Raw genomic sequence first — 22407 nt, 5'->3', positions numbered from 1 at the left:
ATATTTTTATCGTTTACAGTTACAGTTCTTTCTTGTTTGTCTTCAGTAACAGATTTTTCTTCAACTGTTGTAAATTCATTATAACTTATATCATCTTTATCTTTAAGGAAACTGATATCTTGTTCCTCTTCACTAGAGCTATGTAGATTGTCGGTTAATTCTGTATGACTGTGTATTTTCGCGTCCGATTTTTCTAAAAATATTCGCGTCTCTTTGTCCTCTTTGGGATGGCAAGAAGATTTTTCGCCATATATTTCTAGGACAGATTTTTCCTTATCATCTTTAGTCGGACTAGAAGTCTTTTCAAATAATTTTTCTACTGTCGGTTTCTTAGCGTCTTCCATGGCTGGGATTGATAGCTTTTTATCAGGTTTAACTTGACTCCCAATCTCAACAGTTTTGACTACAACAGAATTTTCTTTGTCCTCTTTATAAGAGCTTGGAGATTTTTCCTCTAGTTTTTCTAAGGTGGACTTATCTTTGTCTTCTTTATTTGAACTAGTAGCCTTTTCATCTAACTTGTCTGAAATTGGTTCTTTTGTGTCTTTCTTGAAAGGACTAGGCGATTTTTCATCGGGTTTGTCGAATCTGGGTGTCTGGATGGCTGCTGTAACGGTACTAGGAGATCTCTCGACTAGTTTTTCTAGGATAGGTTTTACTTTATCATCCTGTAAGCAGCTAGATGTTTTTTCTTCTGACTTTTTGTCAATGAGTGTCTCCTTTGCCTCCTCAAAGGGACTAGAAACCTTTTCCTCCATCACAGGACTCGCGGGATTTTCATCGGACTTTTCTAAGAGAGACGTTTTACTGTCCTTTTTAACTGGGCTAGAAACCTTTTCTACTTTGACAGGGCTAAGAGATTTTTCTTCAGGTTTTTCTAAGACGAATGTTTCTTTTTCCTCCTTAACAGGACTAGACACCTTTTCGTCCTGACTAGGGCTAGGAGTCTTTTCTTCAGGGTCTTCTGAAATGGATGTATCTCTTTCCTCCTTAATAGGACTAGGAATCTTTTCCTCATTGATAGGTCTAGGAGTCGTTCCTATAGACTTTTCTAAGAGGGATGTTTCCTTTTCCTCCTCAACAGGACTAGAAACCTTCTCCTCCTTTTGAGGACTAAAAGGCTTTTCTTCAGACTTTTCTAAGACGGGTGATTTTTTTTCTTCCTTGGCAAGGCCAGGTGTCGTTTCTTCAGGCTTTTCTGAAACGGATTTATCCTTTTCCTCCTTAACAGGACTAGGTACCTTTTCCTCCTTAACGGGGCTAGAAGTCTTTTCGTCGGGCTTTTCTATTATAGATGTATCTTTTTCTTCATTGAGGAGACTCATAGTCTTTCCTTCAGGCTTTTCCAAGTCAGAGGTTTCCACTTTCTCTTTGATAGGAGATTTTTCTTCGGTCTTTTCTTGGACAGATGTATCCTTTTTCCCCTTGGCGAGAATAGTATCTTTTTTCTCCCCAATAGGGCTAGGAGTCTTTTCTTCATGCTTTTCTACAACAGATGTATCCTTTTCACCCTTGATTAGACTAGAATCCTTTTCCTTCTCAACAGGGCTAGGAGTCTTTTCTGAGGGTTTTTCTAAAACAAATGATTCTTTTTCTTTCTTACTAGGACTAGGAATTTTTTCGTCCTTAACGGGGCTAGAAGTTTTTTCTTCCTTCTTCTCCTTAGCGGCACTAGGAACCTTTACATCCTCGATAGGACTAGTAGTCTTCTTGTCTTGAGGCTTATCAGTAACTGATTTTATTATTTCTTTTTTGACATGACACTTTTCAAAGACAGGTGTTACTTTTTCCTCTTTAATAGGGCTAGGAACTTTTTCATCTGACTCTACTGAGATAGATATTTCTTTTTCCTCCTTGATAGGACTAGCAGTCTTATATTTTGGCTCTTCTGTTACTGTTTTCTGTTTGTCGTCTATGACAGGGCTAGGAACTTTCTCATCTGACTTTGCTGTGATAGAGGTTTCTATTTGTTCCTTGACAGGACTAGGAGTTCTACCTCTATGACTTTCAAAGATTAGTTTTTCTTTTTCATCCTTGACTTGGCTAAGAACCTTCTCGTCTGGCTTTATCAAGGCAGGTGTTTCTTTTTCCTTCTTGACAGGGCTCGGGTACGTTTCGTCCGACTTTACTGAAAAAGGTGTTTTGTTTTCTTCCTTAATAGGGCTCGGAATATTTTCATCTCGCTTAGCTGAGACAGGTATTTCTCTGTTCTCCTTGACAGGACTTGGGATCTTTTCACCCGGCTTTGCAGACACTGGTGTTTCTTTTTCTTCTTTGACTAGGCTAGAAGTCTTCTCGTCTGGCTTTACCAAGGCAGGTGTTTCTTTCTCTTCATCGACAAGGCTAGGAAGCCTTTCGACTGATTTTGCAGAGACATGTGTTTCCTTTTCTTCCTCGACAGGGCTTGGAACCTTCTCGTCTGGCTTCACCAAGAAAGGTGTTTCTTTTTCCTCCTTGAAAGTGATCGGAATCTTTTCATCCGGCTTTGCTGAGACAGGTGTTTCCTTTTCGTCCTTGGCGGGGCTTGAAACTTTCTTGTCTGGCATTGACAGGGCAGGTGTTTCTGTTTCGGTCTTGACAAGGCTTGGAATTAGTAGGTCCAATTTTGCTGACACAGGGGTTTCCTTTTCTTCCTTAACAAGGCTCGGAATATTTTCGTCTGGCTTTGCAGACACTGGGATTTCTTTTTCTTCTATTACAGGGCTAGGAACCATTTTATCCAGCTTTGCAGACACTGGTGTTTCTTTTTCCCTCTTGACAGGGCTTGAAATTTTGTCGTCTGGCTTTTCTGACACAGTTGTTTCTTTTTGTTCCTTGACAGGGCTCGGAATCTTTTCATCCGGCTTTTGTGAGACAGGTGTTTCGTATTCTTCCTTGACAGGGCTTGGAATCTTGTCGACCGGCTTTTCTGAGACACCTGTTTTTTTTATTTCCTCCTTGACAGGGGTTGGAACTGTCTCTTCTGGCTTTGCCAAGGGGAATGTTTCTCTTTCTTCCTTGACAGGGCTCGGAATCTTGTCATCCAACTTTGCTGAGAGAGGTGTTTCTTTTTCTTTTTTGACAGGGATCGGAAACTTGTCATCCAGTTTCTCTAAGACAAGTGTTTCTTTTTGTTCGTTGACAGGGCTTGGAACTTTCTCGTCTGTCTTTACTAAGGCAGATGTTTCTCTTTCTTCCTTCACAGGGCTCGGAATATATTCATCCAGCTTTATTGAGGCAGGTGTTTCCTTAACTTCCTTGAAAAGATTGGGAACCTCCTCAACCAGCTTTGCAGACACTGATGTTTTTTTTTCCCCATTGACAAGTCTTGAAATCTTTTCATCCAGCTTTTCTGAGACGAGTGTTTCCCTTTCTTCCTTGACAGGACTCGGAATCTTGTCGTCTGGGTTTTCTGAGGCAGGTGTTTCCTTTTCTTCCTTAACAGGGCTTGAAACCTTTTCATCTTCCTTTACTGAGATAGGCGTTTCCTTTTCTCTCTTGAAAGGACTTGGAACCTTCTCGTCTGGCTTCACCAAGGCAGGTTCTTCTTTATCTTTCTCGACAGGGCTCGGAATCTTTTTATCTAACTTTGCTGAGACTGGTGTTTCCTTTACTTCCTTGACAAGACTGGGAACCTTTTCATCCAGCTTAACAGACACAGGTGTTTCTTTTTCTTCCTTGACAGAGCTCGGAGTCTTTTCGGTTGGCTTTGGCAAGACAGTTGTTTCCTTTTCTTCCTTGATAGGGCTCGGAATATTTTCATCTGGCTTTGTTGAAACAGTCGTTTCCTTTTCTTCCTCAACTGGGCTTGGAGCCTTCTCGTCTGGCTTCACCACGGAAGGTGCATCTTTGTCCTCCTTGAGAGGGATTGGAGTCTTGTCATCTGGCTTTTCTGAAACAGGTGTTTCCTTTTCTTCCACAACTGGGCTTTGGACCTTCTCGTCTGGCTTCACCAAGGCAGGTTCTTCTTTATCTTTCTCGACAGGGCTCGGAATCTTTTCATCCAACTTTGCTGAGACAGGTGTTTCCTTCACTTCCATGACAAGGGTAGGAACCTTTTCATCCAGCTTGGCAGACACTGGTGTTTCTTTTTCGTCCTTGACAGGGCTCGGTATCCTTTTATCTGGCTTTGCTGAAACAGGTATTTCCTTTTCTTCCTTAACTGGACTTGGGAGCTTCTCGTCTAGCTTCAACACGGCAGATGCTTCTTTGTCGTCCTTGACAGGGCTCGCAATCGTGTCGTCTGACTTTGCCAAGACAGTTGTTTCCTTTTCTTCCTTCACAGGTCTCGGAATCTTTTTATCTGTCTTTGCTAAGGCAGCTGTTTCCTTTTCTTCTTGATCAGGGCTTGGAACCTTTTCGTCTAGCTTCACCATGGAAGGTGCATCTTTGTCCCCCTTGAGAGGGATTGGAGTCTTGTCATCTGGCTTTTCCGAAACAGGCGTTTCCTTTTCTGCCTTGACTGGGCTTGGACCCTTCTCGTCTCGCTTCACTAAGACAGGTGCTTCTTTATCCTCCTTGACAGGGATCGGAGTCGTGTCGTCTGGCTTCGCCGAGACAGGTAGTTCCTTTTCTTCCTTTACGTGGCTCGGTATCTTTTCATCTGGCTTTGCTGACATAGGTGTTTCCTTTTCTTCCTTAATTGGGCTTGGGACCTTCTCGTCTGGCTTCACCAAGGCAGGTACTTCTTTATCTTTCTCGACAGGGCTCAGAATCTTTTCATCCACCTTTGATGAGACTGGTGTTTCCTTTACTTCCTTGACAAGGCTGGGAACCGTTTCATCCAGCTTAGCAGACACAGGTGTTTCTTTTTCTTCCGTGACAGGGCTCGGAGTCTTTTCGGTTGGCTTTGGCAAGACAGTTGTTTCCTTTTCTTCCTTGATAGGGCTCGGAATCTCTTCATCTGGCTTTGCTGAAACAGTCGTTTCTTTTTCTTCCTCAACTGGGCTTGGGGCCTCCTCGTCTAGCTTCACCACGGAAGGTGCATCTTTATCCTCCTTGAGAGGGGTTGGAGTCTTGTCATCTGGCTTTTCTGAACCAGGTGTTTCCTTTTCTTCCTTAACTGGGCTTGGGACCTTCTCGTCTGGCTTCACCAAGGCAGGTTCTTCTTTATCTTTCTCGACAGGGCTCGGAATCTTTTCATCCAACTTTGCCGAGACAGGTTTTTCCTTCACTTCCTTGACAAGGCTAGGAACCTTTTCATCTAGCTTGGCAGACACTGGCGTTTCTTTTTCGTCCTTGACAGGGCTCGGTATCCTTTTATCTGGCTTTGCTGAAACAGGTATTTCCTTTTCTTCCTTAACTGGACTTGGGAGCTTCTCGTCTGGCTTCACCACGGCAGATGCTTCTTTGTCCTCCTTGACAGGGCTCGCAGTCGTGTCGTCTGGCTTTATCGAGACAGGTGTTTCCTTTTCTTCCTTGACTGGGCTCGGAATCTTTTTATCTGTCTTTGCTAAGACAGGTGTTTCTTTTTCTTCTTTGACAGGGCTTGGAATCTTCTTGTCTAGCTTCACCACGGAAGGTGCATCTTTGTCCTCCTTGAGAGGGATTGGAGTCTTGTCATCTGGCTTTTCCGAAACAGGTGTTTCCTTTTCTGCCTTAACTGGACTTGGACCCTTCTCGTCTCGCTTCACTAAGACAGGTGCTTCTTTGTCCTCCTTGTCAGGGATCGGAGTCGTATCGTCTGGCTTCGCCGAGACAGGTAGTTCCTTTTCTTCCTTTACGTGGCTCGGTATCTTTTCATCTGGCTTAGTTGAAACAGTCGTTTCCTTTTCTTCCTCAACTGGGCTTGGAGCCTTCTCGTCTGGCTTCACCACGGAAGATGCATCTTTTTCCTCCTTGAGAGGGATTGGAGTCTTGTCAGCTGGCTTTTCCGAAACAGGTGTTTCCTTTTCTTCCTCAACTGGGCTTTGGACCTTCTCGTCTGGTTTCACCAAGACAGGTGCTTCTTTATCTTTCTCGACAGGGCTCGGAATCTTTTCATGTAACTTTGCTGAGACTGGTGTTTCCTTCACTTCCTTGACAAGGCTGGGAACCTTTTCATTCAGCTTAGCAGACACAGGTGTTTCTTTTTCTTCCGTGACAGGGCTCGGAGTCTTTTCGGTTGGCTTTGGCAAGACAGTTGTTTCCTTTTCTTCCTTGATAGGGCTCGGAATCTTTTCATCTGGCTTTGCTGAAACAGTCGTTTCCTTTTCTTCCTCAACTGGGCTTGGGGCTTTCTCGTCTGGCTTCACTACGGAAGGTGTATCTTCGTCCTCCTTCAGAGGGATTGGAGTCTTGTCATCTGGCTTTTTCGGAACAGGTGTTTCCTTTTCTTTCTTAACTTGGCTTGGGACCTTCTCGTCTGGCTTCACCAAGGCAGGTTCTTCTTTATCTTTCTCGACAGGGCTCGGAATCTTTTCATCCAACTTTGCCGAGACAGGTTTTTCCTTCACTTCCTTGACAAGGCTAGGAACCTTTTCATCTAGCTTGGCAGACACTGGCGTTTCTTTTTCGTCCTTGACAGGGCTCGGTATCCTTTTATCTGACTTTGCTGAAACAGGTATTTCCTTTTCTTCCTTAACTGGACTTGGGAGCTTCTCGTCTGGCTTCACCAAGGCAGATGCTTCTTTGTCCTCCTTGACAGGGCTCGCAGTCGTGTCGTCTAACTTTGCCAAGACAGTTGTTTCCTTTTCTTCCTCCTTAGGGCTCGGAATCTTTTTATCTGTCTTTGCTAAGAGAGGTGTTTCTTTTTCTTCTTTGACAGGGCTTGGAATCTTCTCGTCTAGCTTCACCACGGAAGGTGTATCTTTGTCCTCCTTGAGAGGGATTGGAGTCTTGTCATCTGGCTTTTCCGAAACAGGTGTTTCCTTTTCTGCCTTAACTGGACTTGGACCCTTCTCGTCTCGCTTCACTAAGACAGGTGCTTCTTTGTCCTCCTTGTCAGGGATCGGAGTCGTATCGTCTGGCTTCGCCGAGACAGGTAGTTCCTTTTCTTCCTTTACGTGGCTCGGAATCTTTTCATCTGGCTTTGTTGAAACAGTCGTTTCCTTTTCTTCCTCGACTGGGCTTGGAGCCTTCTCGTCTGGCTTCACCACGGAAGATGCATCTTTTTCCTCCTTGAGAGGGATTGGAGTCTTGTCATCTGGCTTTTCCGAAATAGGTGTTTCCTTTTCTTCCTCAACTGGGCTTTGGATCTTCTCGTCTGGTTTCACCAAGGCAGGTGCTTCTTTATCTTTCTCGACAGGGCTCGGAATCTTTTCATCTAACTTTGCTGAGACTGGTGTTTCCTTCACTTCCTTGACAAGGCTGGGAACCTTTTCATTCAGCTTAGCAGACATAGGTGTTTCCTTTTCTTCCGTGACAGGGCTCGGAGTCTTTTCGGTTGGCTTTGGCAAGACAGTTGTTTCCTTTTCTTTCTTGACAGGGCTAGGAATCTTTTCATCTGGCTTTGCTGAAACAGTCGTTTCCTTTTCTTCCTCAACTGGGCTTGGGGCCTTCTTGTCTGGCTTCACTACGGAAGGTGAATCTTCGTCCTCCTTCAAAGTGATGGGAGTCTTGTCATCTGGCTTTTCCGGAACAGGTGTTTCCTTTTCTTTCTTAACTTGGCTTGGGACCTTCTCGTCTGGCTTCACCAAGGCAGGTTCTTCTTTATCTTTCTCGACAGGGCTCGGAATCTTTTCATCCAACTTTGCTGAGACAGGTTTTTCCTTCACTTCCTTGACAAGGCTAGGAACCTTTTCATCTAGCTTGGCAGACACTGGCGTTTCTTTTTCGTCCTTGACAGGGCTCGGAATCTTTTCATCTAGCTTTGCTGAGAGAAGTGTTTTCTTTTCTTCTTTGACAGGGCTTGAAACCTTTTCATCTAGCTTAACACATATTGGTGTTTCTGTTTCCTTCTTCACAGGGCTTGAAATATCTTCATCTGGCTTTGCTAAGTCAGGTCTTTCGTTTTCTTCTTTAACAGGGCTTGGAACCTTCTCATCTGGCTTCACCAAGGCAGGTGCTTCTATGTCGTCCTTGACAGGGCTCGGAGTCTTGTCATCTGCCTTAGTTGAGACAGGTGTTTCCTTTTGGTCTTTGACAGGGCTCGAAATCTTTTCTCCTGGTTTTACTGAGACAGGCGTTTCCTTTTCTTCCTTGACAGGGCTTGGAACCTTCTCGTCATGCTTAACCAAGGCAGGTTTATCTTTGTCCTCCTTGACAGGGCTTGGAGTCTTGTCGTCTGGCTTTGCTGAAACAGGTGTTTCCTTTTCTTCCTTAACAGAAGTTGGAACCTTCTCCTCTGGCTTCACCAAGTCAGGTACCTCTCTATCTTCCTTAACAGGGCTCGGAGTCTTGTCATCTGCCTTAGTCGAGACAGGTGTTTCCTTTTCGTCTTTGACAGGGCTCGGAATCTTTTCTTCTAGTTTCACTGAAACAGACGTTTCCTTTTCTTCCTTGACAGGGCTTGGAACCTTCACGTCTTGTTTAACCAAAGCAGGTGCATCTTTGTCCTCTTTTACAGGGCTCGGAGTCTTCTCGTCTGTCTTTTCCGAGACAGGTTTTTCCTTTTCTTCCTTGACTGGGGTTGGAACTTTCTCGTCTGGCTTTGTCAAAGCAGATGTTTCTTTTCTCTCCTCGTCAGTACTCGGAATGTTTTCATTCAACTTTGATGTGACAGGTGTTTCCTTTAGTTCCTTAACAAGGCTGGGAACCTTTTCATCCAGCTCGGCAGAAATAGGTGATTCTTTTTCCTCCTTGACAGGGCTTCTAATCCTTTCATCCGACTTTTCTGGTATAGGTGTTTCCTTTTCTTCCTTGACAGGGCTCGGAATCTTTTCATCTGACTTTGCTAAGACAGATGTTTGCTTTTCGTCTTTAACAGGGCTTGGAACCTTCTCATCATGCTTCACCAAGGCAGGTTCTTCTTTATCAAGGCTAGGAACCTTTTCATCTAACTTGGCAGACACTGGCGTTTCTTTTTCGTCCTTGACAGGGCTCGGTATCCTTTTATCTGGCTTTGCTGAAACAGGTATTTCCTTTTCTTCCTTAACTGGACTTGGGAGCTTCTCGTCTGGCTTCACCACGGCAGATGCTTCTTTGTCCTCCTTGACAGGGCTCGCAGTCGTGTGGTCTGGCTTTATCGAGACAGGTGTTTCCTTTTCTTCCTTGACTGGGCTCGAAATCTTTTCATGTGACTTCACTAAGACAGGTGCTTCTTTTTCCTCCTTGACAGGTCTCGGAGTCTTGTCGTCTGGCTTAACCAAGGCAGGAGCATCTTTGTCCTCTTTGATAGGGCTTGGAGTCTTGTCGTCTGGCTTTTCCGAGACAGGTGTTGCCATTTCTTCTTTAACAGGGCTTGAAATTTTTTCATCCGGCTTTTGTGAGACAGGTGTTTCCTTTTGGTCTTTGACAGGGCTCGGAATCTTTTCTCCTGGTTTTACTGAGACAGGCGTTTCCTTTTCTTCCTTGACAAGGCTTGGAATCTTCTCGTCTAGCTTCACCAAATAAGGTGCTTCTTTGTCGTCCTTGGCAGGGCTCGGAGTCTTTTCGTCTGGCTTTATCGAGACAGGTGTTTCCTTTTCTTCCTTGACTGGGCTCGGAATCTTTTCATGTGACTTCACTAAGACAGGTGCTTCTTTTTCCTCCTTGACAGGGCTCGGAGTCTTGTCGTCTGTCTTAACCAAGGCAGGAGCATCTTTGTCCTCTTTGATAGGGCTTGGAGTCTTGTCGTCTGGCTTTTCCGAGACAGGTGTTTCCATTTCTTCTTTGACAGGGCTTGAAATTTTTTCATCCGGCTTTTGTGAGACAGATGTTTCCTTTTGGTCTTTGACAGGGCTCGGAATCTTTTCTCCTGGTTTTACTGAGACAGGCGTTTCCTTTTCTTCCTTGACAAGGCTTGGAATCTTCTCGTCTGGCTTCATCAAATCAGGTGCTTCTTTGTCGTCCTTGGCAGGGCTCGGAGTCTTGTCATCTGGCTTTGTCGATATAGGTGTTTCCTTTTCTTCTTTGACAGGGCTTGGAATCTTTTCATCTGGTTTACCTGAGATAGGCATTTCCTTTTCTTCCTCGACAGGGCTTGGAAACTTCTCGTCTGGCTTTACAAAGGCAGGTGCATCTTTATCCTCTTTGACAGGGCTCGGAGTCTTGTCGTCTAGCTTTTCCGAGACAGGTGTTTCCTTTTCTTCCTTGACAGGGCTTGACAGTTTTTCATCCGATTTTTGTGAGACAGATGTTTCCTTTCCTTCCTTGATAGGACTCGGAATCTTTTCATCTGGCTTTGATGTTACAGGTGTTTCATCGTCTTCCTTAACAAGGCTTAGAACCTTCTCGTCTGGCTTCACCAGGGCAGGTGCGTGTTTGTCCTCCTTGACAGGGCTTGGACTCTTGTCGTCTGGCTTAGCTGCGACAGGTGTTTCCTTTTCTTCCTTGACGGATCTTGGAATCTTCTTGTCTGGCTTCTCCAAAGCAGGTGCCTCTTTGTCTTCCTTGGCAGGGCTCGGAGTCTTATCATCTGCCTTTGCTGATATAGGAGTTTCCTTTTCGTCTTTGACAGGGCTCGGAATCTTTTCATCTGGTTCCCCTGAGACAGGCATTTCCTTTTCTTCCTCGACAATGCTTGGAACCTTCTCGTCTGGCATCACCAAGGAAGGTGCATCTTTATCCTCCTTGACATGGCTTGGAGTCTTGTCGTCTAGCTTTTCCGAGACAGAGGTTTTCATTTCTTCCTTGACAGGGCTTGAAATCTTTTCATCTGGCTTTTCTGCGACAGATGTTTCCTTTTCTGCCTTAATAGGGCTGGGAATCTTTTCATCTGGCTTTGCTGGGACAAGCATTTCCTTTTCTTCCTTAATAGGGGTTTGAACCTTCTCGTCTAACTTTGCTGAGATAGGCGTTTCCTTTTCATCAATGAAAAGGCTTGACACCTTTTCGTCTGACTTCACCAAGGAAGGTGCTTCTTTATCTTCCTCGACAGGGCTCGGAATTTTCTCATCAAACTTTTCTGAGACTAGTGTTTTCTTTAATTCCTTGACAGGCCTGGGAACCTTTTCATCTAGCTTGGCAGACACTGGTGTTTCTTTTTCCTCCTTGAGAGGGCTCGGAATCTTTTCATCTAGCTTTGCTGAGAGAAGTGTTTTCTTTTCTTCTTTGACAGGGCTTGAAACCTTTTCATCTAGCTTAACACATATTGGTGTTTCTGTTTCCTCCTTCACAGGGCTTGAAATATCTTCATCTGGCTTTGCTAAGTCAGGTCTTTCGTTTTCTTCTTTAACAGGGCTTGGAACCTTCTCATCTGGCTTAACCAAGGCAGGTGCTTCTATGTCGTCCTTGACAGGGCTCGGAGTCTTGTCATCTGCCTTAGTTGAGACAGGTGTTTCCTTTTGGTCTTTGACAGGGCTCGAAATCTTTTCTCCTGGTTTTACTGAGACAGGCGTTTCCTTTTCTTCCTTGACAGGGCTTGGAACCTTCTCGTCATGCTTAACCAATGCAGGTTTATCTTTGTCATCCTTGACAGGGCTTGGAGTCTTGGCGTCTGGCTTTTCTGAAATAGGTGTTTCCTTTTCTTCCTTAACAGAAGTTGGAACCTTCTCCTCTGGCTTTACCAAGTCAGGTACCTCTCTATCTTCCTTGACAGGGCTTGGAACCTTCTCGTCATGCTTAACCAAGGCAGGTTTATCTTTGTCCTCCTTGACAGGGCTTGGAGTCTTGTCGTCTGGCTTTGCTGAAACAGGTGTTTCCTTTTCTTCCTTAACAGAAGTTGGAACCTTCTCCTGTGGCTTCACCAAGTCAGGTACCTCTCTATCTTCCTTAACAGGGCTCGGAGTCTTGTCATCTGCCTTAGTCGAGACAGGTGTTTCCTTTTCGTCTTTGACAGGGCTCGGAATCTTTTCTTCTAGTTTCACTGAAACAGACGTTTCCTTTTCTTCCTTGACAGGGCTTGGAACCTTCACGTCTTGTTTAACCAAGGCAGGTGCATCTTTGTCCTCTTTTACAGGGCTCGGAGTCTTCTCGTCTGTCTTTTCTGTGACAGGTTTTTCCTTTTCTTCCTTGACTGGAGTTGGAACTTTCTCGTCTGGCTTTGTCAAAGCAGATGTTTCTTTTCTCTCCTCGTCAGTACTCGGAATGTTTTCATACAACTTTGATGTGACAGGTGTTTCCTTTAGTTCCTTAACAAGGCTGGGAACCTTTTCATCTAGCTCGGCAGAAATAGGTGATTCTTTTTCCTCCTTGACAGGGCTTCTAATCCTTTCATCCGACTTTTCTGGTATAGGTGTTTCCTTTTCTTCCTTGACAGGGCTCGGAATCTTTTCATCTGACTTTGCTAAGACAGATGTTTGCTTTTCTTCTTTAACAGGGCTTGGAACCTTCTCATCATGCTTCACCAAGGCAGGTTCTTCTTTATCTTCCTTGACAGGGCTCGGAGTCTTGTCATCTGCCTTAGTCGGGACAGGTGTTTCCTTTTGGTCATTGACAGGGCTCGGAATCTTTTCTTCTAGTTTCACTGAGACAGACGTTTCCTTTTCTTCCTTAACAGGGCTTGTAACCTTCACGTCTTGCTTAACCAAGGCAGCTGCATCTTTGTCCTCCTTGACAGGGCTTGGAGTCTTGTCATCTGGCTTTGCTGAGACAGGTGTTTCCTTTTCTTCCTTAACAGGAGTTGGAACCTTTTCCTCTGGCGTCACCAAGTCAGGTATCTCTTTATCTTCTTTGACAGGGCTCGGAGTCTTGTCATCTGCCTTAGTTGAGACAGGTGTTTCATTTTGGTCTTTGGCAGGGCTCGGAATATTTTCATCTGCCTTTGCTGAAACAGATGTTTCCTTTTCTTCTTTTACAGGGCTTGGAACTTTCTCGCCTAGCTTTACCAAGGCAGGTGCTTCTTTATCTTCCTTGACAGGGCTTGCAGTTTTGTCGTCTGGCTTTGCTGATACAGGTATTTCCTTTTCTTCCTTAACGGGGCTTGTAAACCTCTTCTCTGGCTTTACCAAGGCAAGTGCATCTTTGTCCTCTTTGACAGGGCTTGGAGTCTTGTCCTCTGTCTTTTCCGAGACAGGTGTTTCCTTTTCTTCCTTGACTGGGGTTGGAACCTTCTCCTCTGGCTTCACCAAGTCAGGTACCTCTTTATCTTCTTTGACAGGGCTCGGAGTCTTGTCATCTGCCTTAGTTGAGACAGGTGTTTCCTTTTGGTCTTTGACAGGGCTCGGAATATTTTCATCTACCTTTGCTGAGACAGATGTGTCCTTTTCTTCTTTTACAGGGCTTGGAACTTTCTCGTCTAGCTTTACCAAGGAAGGTGCTTCTTTATCTTCCTTGACAGGGCTTGCAGTTTTGTCGTCTGGCTTTACTGATTCAGGTGTGTCCTTTTCTTCCTTAACGGGACTTGTAACCTTCTTCTCTGGCTTTACCAAGACAGGTGCATCTTTGTCCTCTTTGACAGGGCTTGGAGTCTTCTCGTCTGTCTTTTCCGTGACAGGTGTTTCCTTTTCTTCCTTGACTGGGGTTGTAACTTTCTCGTCTGGCTTTGTCAAAGCAGATGGTTCTTTTCTCTCCTCGACAGTGCTCGGAATCTTTTCATCCAACTTTGATGTGACAGGTGTTTCCTTTAGTTCCTTGACAAGGCTGGGAACCTTTTCATCCAGCTCGGCAGAAACAGGTGATTCTTTTTCCTCCTTGACAGGGCTTCTAATCCTTTCATCCGACTTTTCTGGTATAGGTGTTTCCTTGTCTTCCTTTACAGGGCTTGGAATCTTTTCGTCTGACTTTTCTACGACAGGTGTTTCCTTTTCTTCTTTAACAGGGCTTGGAACCTTCTCATCATGCTTCACCAAGGCAGGTTCTTCTTTTACCTCCTTGACAGGGCTAGGAGTTTTATCGTCTGGCATTTTCGAGAAAGGTGTTTCCTTTTCTTCCTTGACAGGGCTGGAAATCTTTTCACCTTGCTTTGCTGGGACAGATGTTTCCTTTTCTTCTTTAACAGGGCTTGGAACCTTCTCATCATGCTTCACCAAGGCAGGTTCTTCTTTTACCTCCTTGACAGGGCTAGGAGTTTTATCGTCTGGCATTTTCGAGAAAGGTGTTTCCTTTTCTTCCTTGACAGGGCTGGAAATCTTTTCACCTGGCTTTGCTGGGACAGATGTTTCCTTTTCTTCTTTTACAGGTCTTGGAACCTTCTCGTCTGGCTTAACCAAGGCAGCTGCTGCTTTGTCCTCCTTTACAGGGCTTGGAGTCTTGTCATCTGGTTTTATCGAGACAGATGTTTTCTTTTCGTCTTTGACAGGGCTTGGAACCGTCTCGTCTTGCTTCATCAAGGCAGGCACATCTCTGTCCTCCCTGACATGGCTTGGAGGCTTATCGTCTGGCTTTGCTGAGACAAGTGTTTTCTTTTCTTCCTTAACAGGGCTTGGAACCTTCTCGTCTGGTTTTACCAAGTCAGGTGCTTCTTTATCTTCCTTGACAGGGTGTGGAGTCTTGTCGTCTGACTTTGCTGACATAGATGTTTCCTTTTCTAGCTTAACAGGGCTTGGAACCTTCTCCTCTGGCTTTACCAAGGCAGGTGCATCTTTGTCCTCCTTGACAGGGCTCGGTGTCCTGTCGTCTGGCTTTGCCGAGACAAGTGTTTCCCTGTCTTCCTTGGCAGGGCTTGGAATCTTTTCATGGGTCTTTGGTGAGGCAGGTGTTTCCTTTCCTTCTTTTACAGGGGTCGGAACCTTTTCGTCTATCTTAACCAAGGCAGGTGCTTCTTTGTCCTCCTTCATAGGGCTCAGAGTCTTGTCATCTGGCTTTGACGAGAAAGATGTTTTCTTTTCATCTTGGACAGGGCTCGGAATCTTTTCATATGGTTTGACTGAGACAGGCGTTTCCTTTTCTTCTTTGACAGGGCTTGGAACCTTCTCGTCTAGCTTCACCACGGAAGGTCCATCTTTGTCCTCCTTGAGAGGGATTGGAATCTTGTCATCTGGCTTTTCCGAAACAAGTGTTTCCTTTTCTGCCTTAACTGGGCTTGGAACCTTCTCATCTCGCTTTACTAAGACAGGTGCTTCTTTGTCCTCCTTGACAGGGCTCGAAGTCTTGTCGTCTGGCTTTGCCGAGACAAGTGTTTCGTATTCTTCCTTGACAGGGCTTGGAATCTTGTCAACCGGCTTTTCTGAGACAGGTGTTTCCATTTCTTCCTTGACAGGGCTTGGAACTTTCTCTTCTGGCTTTGCCAAGGGGAATGTTTCTCCTTCTTCCTTTACAGGGCTCGGAATCTTCTCATCCAACTTTGCTGAGACAGGTGTTTCCTTCAGTTCTTTGATAAGGCTGGGAACCTTTTCATCCAGCTTTTCTGAGACAGGAGTTTCTTTTTCTTCCTTGATAGGGCTCTGAATCTTTTCATCTGGCTTTACTGAGACAGATGTTTCCTTTTCTTCCTTAACAGGGCTTGTACTCTTTTCGTCTGGCTTCACTAAGGCAGGTTCTTCTTTGTCCTCCTTGACAGGGCTCGGAGTTTTTTCGTCTGGCTTTGTTAGGATAGTTGTTTCCTTTTCTTCCTTGACAGGACTCGAAATTTTTTCCTCTATCTTTTCTGAGATAAGTGTTTTCTTTTCTTCCTTAACTGGGCTCAGATAATGCTCGTCCAGCTTCGCCAAGGCAGGTGCTTCTTTGTCCTCCGTGACAAAGCTTGGAGTCTTGTCACCTGGCTTTACCGAGGCAGATGTTTCTTTAATTTTCTTTACAGGGCTAGGGATCTTTTCGTCCGGCTTTGCTGAGACAGGTATTTCCTTTTTTTCTTCAACTGGGCTTGGAACCTTCTCGTCTGGCTTTACCAAAGCAGGTACTTCTTTATCTTCCGTGACAGAGCTTGGAATCTTGCGGTCTGGCTTTTCTGAGACAGGTGGTTCTTTTTCTTCCTTAACAGGGCTTGAAACCTTCTCACCTGGCTTCACCAAGGCAGGTGCCTCTTTATCTTCCTTGACAGGGCTCGGGGTCCTTTCGTCTAGCTTTGCTGAGACAGGTGTTTCCTTTTCTTCCTCTTCAGGGCTCGATATCTTTTCATCTGGCTTTATTGAGACAGGTGTTTCCTTCAGTTCCTTGACAAGGCTGGGAACTGTTTCATCCATCTTGGCAGAAATAGGTGATTCTTTTCCCTCCTTGACAGGGCTTCTAATCCTTTCATCCGACTTTTCTGGTATAGGTGTTTCCTTTGCTTCCTTAACAGGGCTCGGAATCTTTTCATCTGGCTTTGCTAAGACAGGTGTTTGCTTTTCTTCTTTAACAGGGCTTGGAACCTTCTCGTCATGCTTCACCGAGGCAGGTTCTTCTTTATCCTCCTTGACAGGGCTCGAAATCTTTTCATTTGACTTTGTTGAGACAGATGTTTCCTTTGCTTCTTTTACAGGGCTGGGAACTTTCTCGTCTGACTTAGCCAAGGCAGCTGCTTCTCTGTCCTCCTTTACAGGTATTGGAGTCTTATCATCTGGTTTTATCGAGACAGGTGTTTTCTTTTCGTCTTTGACAGGGCTTGGAACCTTCTCGCCTGGCTTTGTCAAGACAGATGTTTCTTTTCTTTCCTCGACAGTGCTCGGAATCTTTTCATCCAATTTTGCTATGACAGGTGTCTCTTTTAGTTCTTTGACAAGGTTGGAAACCTTTTCATCCAGCTCGGCAGAAATAAGTGATTCTTTATCCTCCTTGACAGGGCTAGGAGTTTTTTCGTCTGGCATTTTCGAGAAATTTGTTTCCTTTTCTTCCTTGACAGGGCTCGAAATCTTTTCATCTGGTTTTGGTGAGACAGATGTTTCCTTTTCTTCTTTTACAGGGCTTGGAACCTTCTCATCTGGCTTAACCAAGGCAGCTGCTTCTTTGTCCTCCTTTATAGGGCTTGGAGTCTTGTCATCTGGTTTTATCGAGACAGGGGATTTCTTTTCGTCTTTGACAGGGCTTGGAACTTTCTCATCTGACTTCATCAAGGCAGGCGCATCTCTGTCCTCCATGACATGGCTTGGAGTCTTGTCGTCTGGCTTTGCTGAAACAGGTGTTTTCTTTTCTTCCTTAACAGGGCTTGGAACCTTCTCATCATGCTTCACCAAAGCAGAGTCTTCTTTATCCTCCTTGACAGGGCTCGGAGTCTTGGCATCTGCCTTAGTCGAGACAGGTGTTTCCTTTTGGTCATTGACATGGCTCTCTTGGCTTGGAATCTTTTCTTCTAGTTTCACCGAAACAGACGTTTCCTTCTCTTCCTTGACAGGGCTCGGAATCTTTTCCTTTTGCTTTGCAGACACTGGTGTTCCCTTTTCTTCCTTAACAAGGCTAGGAACCTTCTCGTCTGGTTTTACCAAGGCAGGGGTTTCTTTATCTTCCTTGACAGGGCTTGTAGCTTTGTCGTCTGGCTTTGCTGACACAAGCATTTCCTTTTCTTCCTTAACAGGGCTTGGAACCTTCTTCTCTGGCTTTATTAAGGCAGGTGCATCTTTGTCCTCTTTAACAGGGCTTGGAGTCGTTCCATCTGGCTTTTCCGAAACAGGTGTTTCCTTTTCTTCCTTGACAGGGATTGGAACTTTCTCGTCTGGCCTTGCAGATATTGTTTTTTCCATTTCCTCTCTCTCAGGACTAGGAACCTTTTTATCTGCCTTTTTGAGGGAAGGTTTCTCTTTTAAATCCATAAGAGGTGTTGTGATTTTCCCAATTGGCTTTTCTAATAACGAATTCTCCATGTCAATCGTGACAGGCTTTACTGGTTCAGGTTTTTCTATTTCAGTACTTATTGTTGTGTCATGTTTTTTGCCTATGCTGGGAGCTTTGTCCTCGAATGTTTTTTGTTTTAGTTCTGCTTCTTTTTCTTTTAAAATACTTGGTGTTTTCTCAGATTGCTTAAGTTTATCTGCCACTTGTTCATCTAATGTTAGTGGTATTTCTTCTTTTTCGATAATATTTCTTGCAGACTCGGTACCTTGAAGTTTATCGGTTTCCTCTATTGCTTCGGACATATTAAGTTTTCTTTGAATTGTATTTATGTCAGGCAAAGTAGGCATCTTTTCTTGAGATATATTTGGTATATATTTCTTTGACGATACTAAAATTTTCACAAGTTTTTGATTGGATATTCGTTTTGTAATTGTATTATAGTCAGCTACGTAAGTCGCAGTTGAGATAACACTTTCTACTTCTTTATCAGTTAGATTGATATCACTTTTAGATTCGATAGTTGTTTTTAATTTTCGTCGTAATCTCATTTGGTTTGTAATTATTTCCTTAATAGTAGTCGTGTTAGTTCTTTGAATTATCCAACTTTCACCTATGCATACTCGTCTTGTCTGATCAACTTCTTCACTTTTAGTATCTTCTTTGATATTGAAACGCCTTATTTCAGAAATAACTTTGTCGTCAATATCACTTAACATCGCATTACCATCTAATTCTGTGGAAGAAGTTCCATTGGGTCTACAGTTTGTCACTGTTGTAATGGTAACTGTTTTCAATTTTCTGACTATTCCATATTTATCAGTATACTTTGTTTTTATTATTCTTGTTGTAGTAATTCGTGTTACTAAAATTTCTTTCTCAACTACATTTTCTGTTTTTACGTCGAAGGTTTCTAGTGGTTCTCCGTGTACCGAGTATTCGCGAAGCGTTTCTTCAATTTCCTTCTGAGATGACAGTAAGGCTATCATATAAACTTCAAAAGTTTTTATTGAATTTAATATAACCTTAATATCTTTTTCTAGAAACATTGGTTTTGTTTCAGAAGGTTTTTCTTCCAATATCTTTTCTGGTGTATTACTTTCATCTAATTCTAGTGATTTCTCACTTTTCTTTGTAAAAAGGCCTTTTGCTATGGTTAGTTTTTCATCAAATTTATTCATAAAACTACTTATCATAGATTTACTTTCTTTTTTCTTCTCTTCTGGTCTTATTTTCTTTCCATCATCACCATCGATTTTTATAACTTTTTGTTCAACATCTTGTGGAATATCTCTTATATCTTTTTCTAAGCTTACTTGCTTTTCATCAAGTTTGCCAGAAACAATAAGAGGTAATTGTTTTTGTTTGTTGTCAAAGTCCGTGAGCTTTGTTGTATCTTTAATGTCTTGTATTAAATCTGGACTGAGAACTTCATCTTCTTTGCTTAAATTCATATGAGTAGACATTTGTAAACCTTCTTTCTTAACCGTATCCATGGATTCACCGACACCAGGCTTTGGTATATCCGGTTTTCTTTTAAGTTGTTGTTTTTCCTCAATAACGAATTCTTTTTCAAGAACTTTACTGAGTGAGTCTGTTGGTAATGATGAGTCGATGGCAATTTCTTGTTTAATTTCCCTTTTATGAATAAGGTCTTTTTCTGATATTTTGTCCTCCATTATATCATGTCGATATTGCTCCTCTTTTTTCTTAAGATCTGCCATTTTTTCTTCCAATTTTTCTAATGTTTTTGCTGATTCTAATGTAACATTTAGCCTTTTAGGTTCAGAAGAATCGGCAGCAAAACCATTAACTTGTGATTTTTCTTTCTTATCAATGTCATCTTCCTTGATTTCAGATTTTCTTTTCTTTTCTTCACTAAGTACCGTTTTATCAGATACATCACTAATATCTTCAGAAGTTACTGACCTTGTTGTTTTCTCAATATCAGATTTGTCAACTAAAGGTTCACTGCTTTTTTCTTCTTCTTTCAGGAAAGCTTTAGTAAGGTCAACGTGACTAACTTCTGTTGTAGGAACTCGACCAAATAGTTCTGGAGACTTTCGGAGCATAGGCGATTTTTCAGCGATAAGTTCATCAAGGCTTTTGTCAGATTTTAATACTTCTGCAACATCTGCAACTATTTTTTCAACATATTTTGGACTCAGCAAGGGTTTATCAACGCTTTCCAATTTACTAGCTTCTTCTATTTCTTTTTCAACATCTTCTGGTATAGATGGTATCTTTTCGGGCATTGAAGGAATTTCTTCGATAGTAATAATATCATCCTTAATAGGAGAGTCAACTGTTGTTATGTGGGTTTCTCTCAACTTTTCTGTATATTGTCCATATGTAAAACTGGAGTCTTCATACTCTTTTACTGGTTCTAAATCTTTTCCTGGTATTAACGTGACTTTCGCTAGATCGTGATACATTGGCGATTCTGGTGCAGAGCCAGGAGTAACTGTAACCAATTCTGCGTGAGAAGGACGTTGAACAGTCTTAACAATTACGTCGTCTTGTATAGTTTTCATGTCTTTAAGTGGCTCATCTGATTGTTTGTCGACCAAAGGCAAGTCCTTGGGTACTGTTTCTAATCTACGTTTAAAATCATCTTCTATAGATGTCTTTTTCACTTCATAAGTTCGATAGTCAACTTCTTCGTGTAACGGTAGGTCTGCGACTTCATCCGGCGTTTTTACAACCTCTCTAATAGGTCCTGGCAAATGTGTAATTTTCGGAGTTTTTTCTGCAGATATCGGTTTTTGAACAAGAGTTCGTGGCGGTTGAATCTCTTTTGTTTCCTCTTTTATATGCTTTTCTTCAACATACTGATCTTCTTTAATATCGTCCAATGTTATACGTTCATCTTCTGGTAGCGTAGGCGCGGTGGTGGCACCAGATTCTATAGTAGTTGATATTTTCTCATCCGGATGAGTTTCTTGAATAATATTTTCTAGTGAATCTTTTGGTTTTATGAGACCGCTTTTACTATCAGACGTTTTCTTTTCGCTGCTTATATCCTGTTTTTCTTCTATACTTATAGAATGATCTTTAGATTCTATTTCTTTACTTTCTTTTTCAGGAGCTGGTTCTGGTTTGATTTGTTGTTCTTGATCAAGTTTTTTCTTTTCAGATTCTTCTGTATCTTTTTGATGTTTCTGTAACTCATCTTCTTTTTCATGGCTACTCTCTCTGTCAGCTATAGATTCTTCTGTATACTGATCTACTTCTTCTTTTTCGATAATCAGATATTCTTCTTCAAATTCACCGTCAGCAGTTGTTTCAGTTTTGACATCATCTAAAAGACAAGTTATTTTTTCTATATCAGACCTTCCAACGAAATCTATTTTTTCGTCAGCTTCACTGTCTCTATTAAACACTGCTTCAATTTCCCTTACAATTTCTTGTTCCTCTCTCTCATCTAACTCTTGCTGCTTAATGTCGTCTAAAGATCTTGAAGTTTCTTCATCTGATTTTTTGGCATCTCGTAATATATCTTCGTAATTAACTCTCTGAAGACCTTTTAACTTTGATGTATCGGCTTTCACAGATTTCATAGATTTTGTAGGACTTTTAATTGCTTTAATCCCTTTAACAGGTGATGACAATGGTCTTGGTCGACGAGATATTGGTTCGCGTTTAGCTTTTGTTTCTTTTTTATCCGAAGCTTTTTGTGTAGGTTCTCTTTTTGGAGAAGCTTGTTTAAATTTTGATTCGACTACTCGTCGATTGTTCGCCTCTTTCATACTTTTTGCTGGAGTGCTCCCTGGACTTAACTTTCTTGTTTTTGTCTTAATTTTATCTTTAGTAGAAGATGTAGTAGTTTTAGAATCTACTACTTTCTTTGGTGTAGTTGGCGGAGATTTTTTGTCTATTGTACTCAATGGAACTTTTTTCTCTGCCATTTTTAGTTGTGTACGATGACTAACTTTAGTTTTAGTTATTGATGACGACATTGTGTCAACTTTTGTTTTCTCAGACTTTTTCCTTGGTTCAGATTTTAATTTACTATCACTTTCCAATTTTTTTATTTCGGCAGCTTTAATATTAGAGTCTTTTATTTCATCAGTCTTATCAATACGTTTTATTTTTTTATCAGCTACTTTTTTCTTGGCATCTTTCTTTTTCGTTAAACCATCTATTACAGTACTCTCATACTGAGCAAATTTATCATCTAATTTAGTATCAACTCTAGCAGTTATAGCGTCTTTTAATACTGATTCTATTTTTTTGTCATCGCCATCTGCTAGTTCACTTAGTAATTTGTTGTCTATTATATTTTTGGAATCCGTTTCATCCTTAGTTAGTTTAGATTCAGGTTCAGTAACCTTGTCTTCTTTCTTTTCTGTAAAAATACCTTTGTCTTTACTAATTTTTGATAAAGATTGCTTAGTCGTTTTTGTAATAGTTGAGGTTATGGTGGTAGCAGGTGCCGATACTGGCACAGGCGTCATCTGACGTCCTGTATATGTAGGGTGTTGTAAAAACTCTAAATGTCTTAACCTTTCTAATCCTTCGAAAATTTTGTGCTGTGGTGTCGATCCGGGAAACATTATTCTAGTAATCGTATCATCTGGGTTAGCTGGTCGCCACACTAAAAGTGCACATATCGATACTAAATTAGGGATAGGAAAATTGAACTGTCCTGACATACTGGCCCCCTCAAAAAGTTTCTGTTCACTATTATGCCACCTCTTGAGGAACTCTCGAACATATTTTGAGTCCTTGGACGGATTTAGCACGTACATGTCTAAGGTCCCTGGAATAATAAAACGCTACCATTAAAACTTTAGATAAAATATTAAA

The 22407-nt window shown here is 42.5% G+C and overlaps 1 protein-coding gene across 1 annotated transcript in view; it reads right to left on the bottom strand.

Annotated features, from left to right (window-relative positions):
* The window catches only part of LOC123658955 (microtubule-associated protein futsch-like), a 51770-nt gene that overhangs the window by 7943 nt on the left and 21420 nt on the right, over nucleotides 1-22407 (bottom strand). Inside the window, exon 6 of the mRNA XM_045594245.1 lies at nucleotides 18-22360. Coding sequence (XP_045450201.1) covers nucleotides 18-22360 — 22343 coding nt within the window. The remainder of the gene's footprint in view (nucleotides 1-17; nucleotides 22361-22407) is intronic.

This window comes from Melitaea cinxia, chromosome 13 (assembly GCF_905220565.1).
Source record: "Melitaea cinxia chromosome 13, ilMelCinx1.1, whole genome shotgun sequence".
In the NCBI taxonomy this organism is placed as follows: domain Eukaryota; kingdom Metazoa; phylum Arthropoda; class Insecta; order Lepidoptera; family Nymphalidae; genus Melitaea; species Melitaea cinxia.
This window is presented reverse-complemented; position numbering and strand designations above follow the sequence as displayed.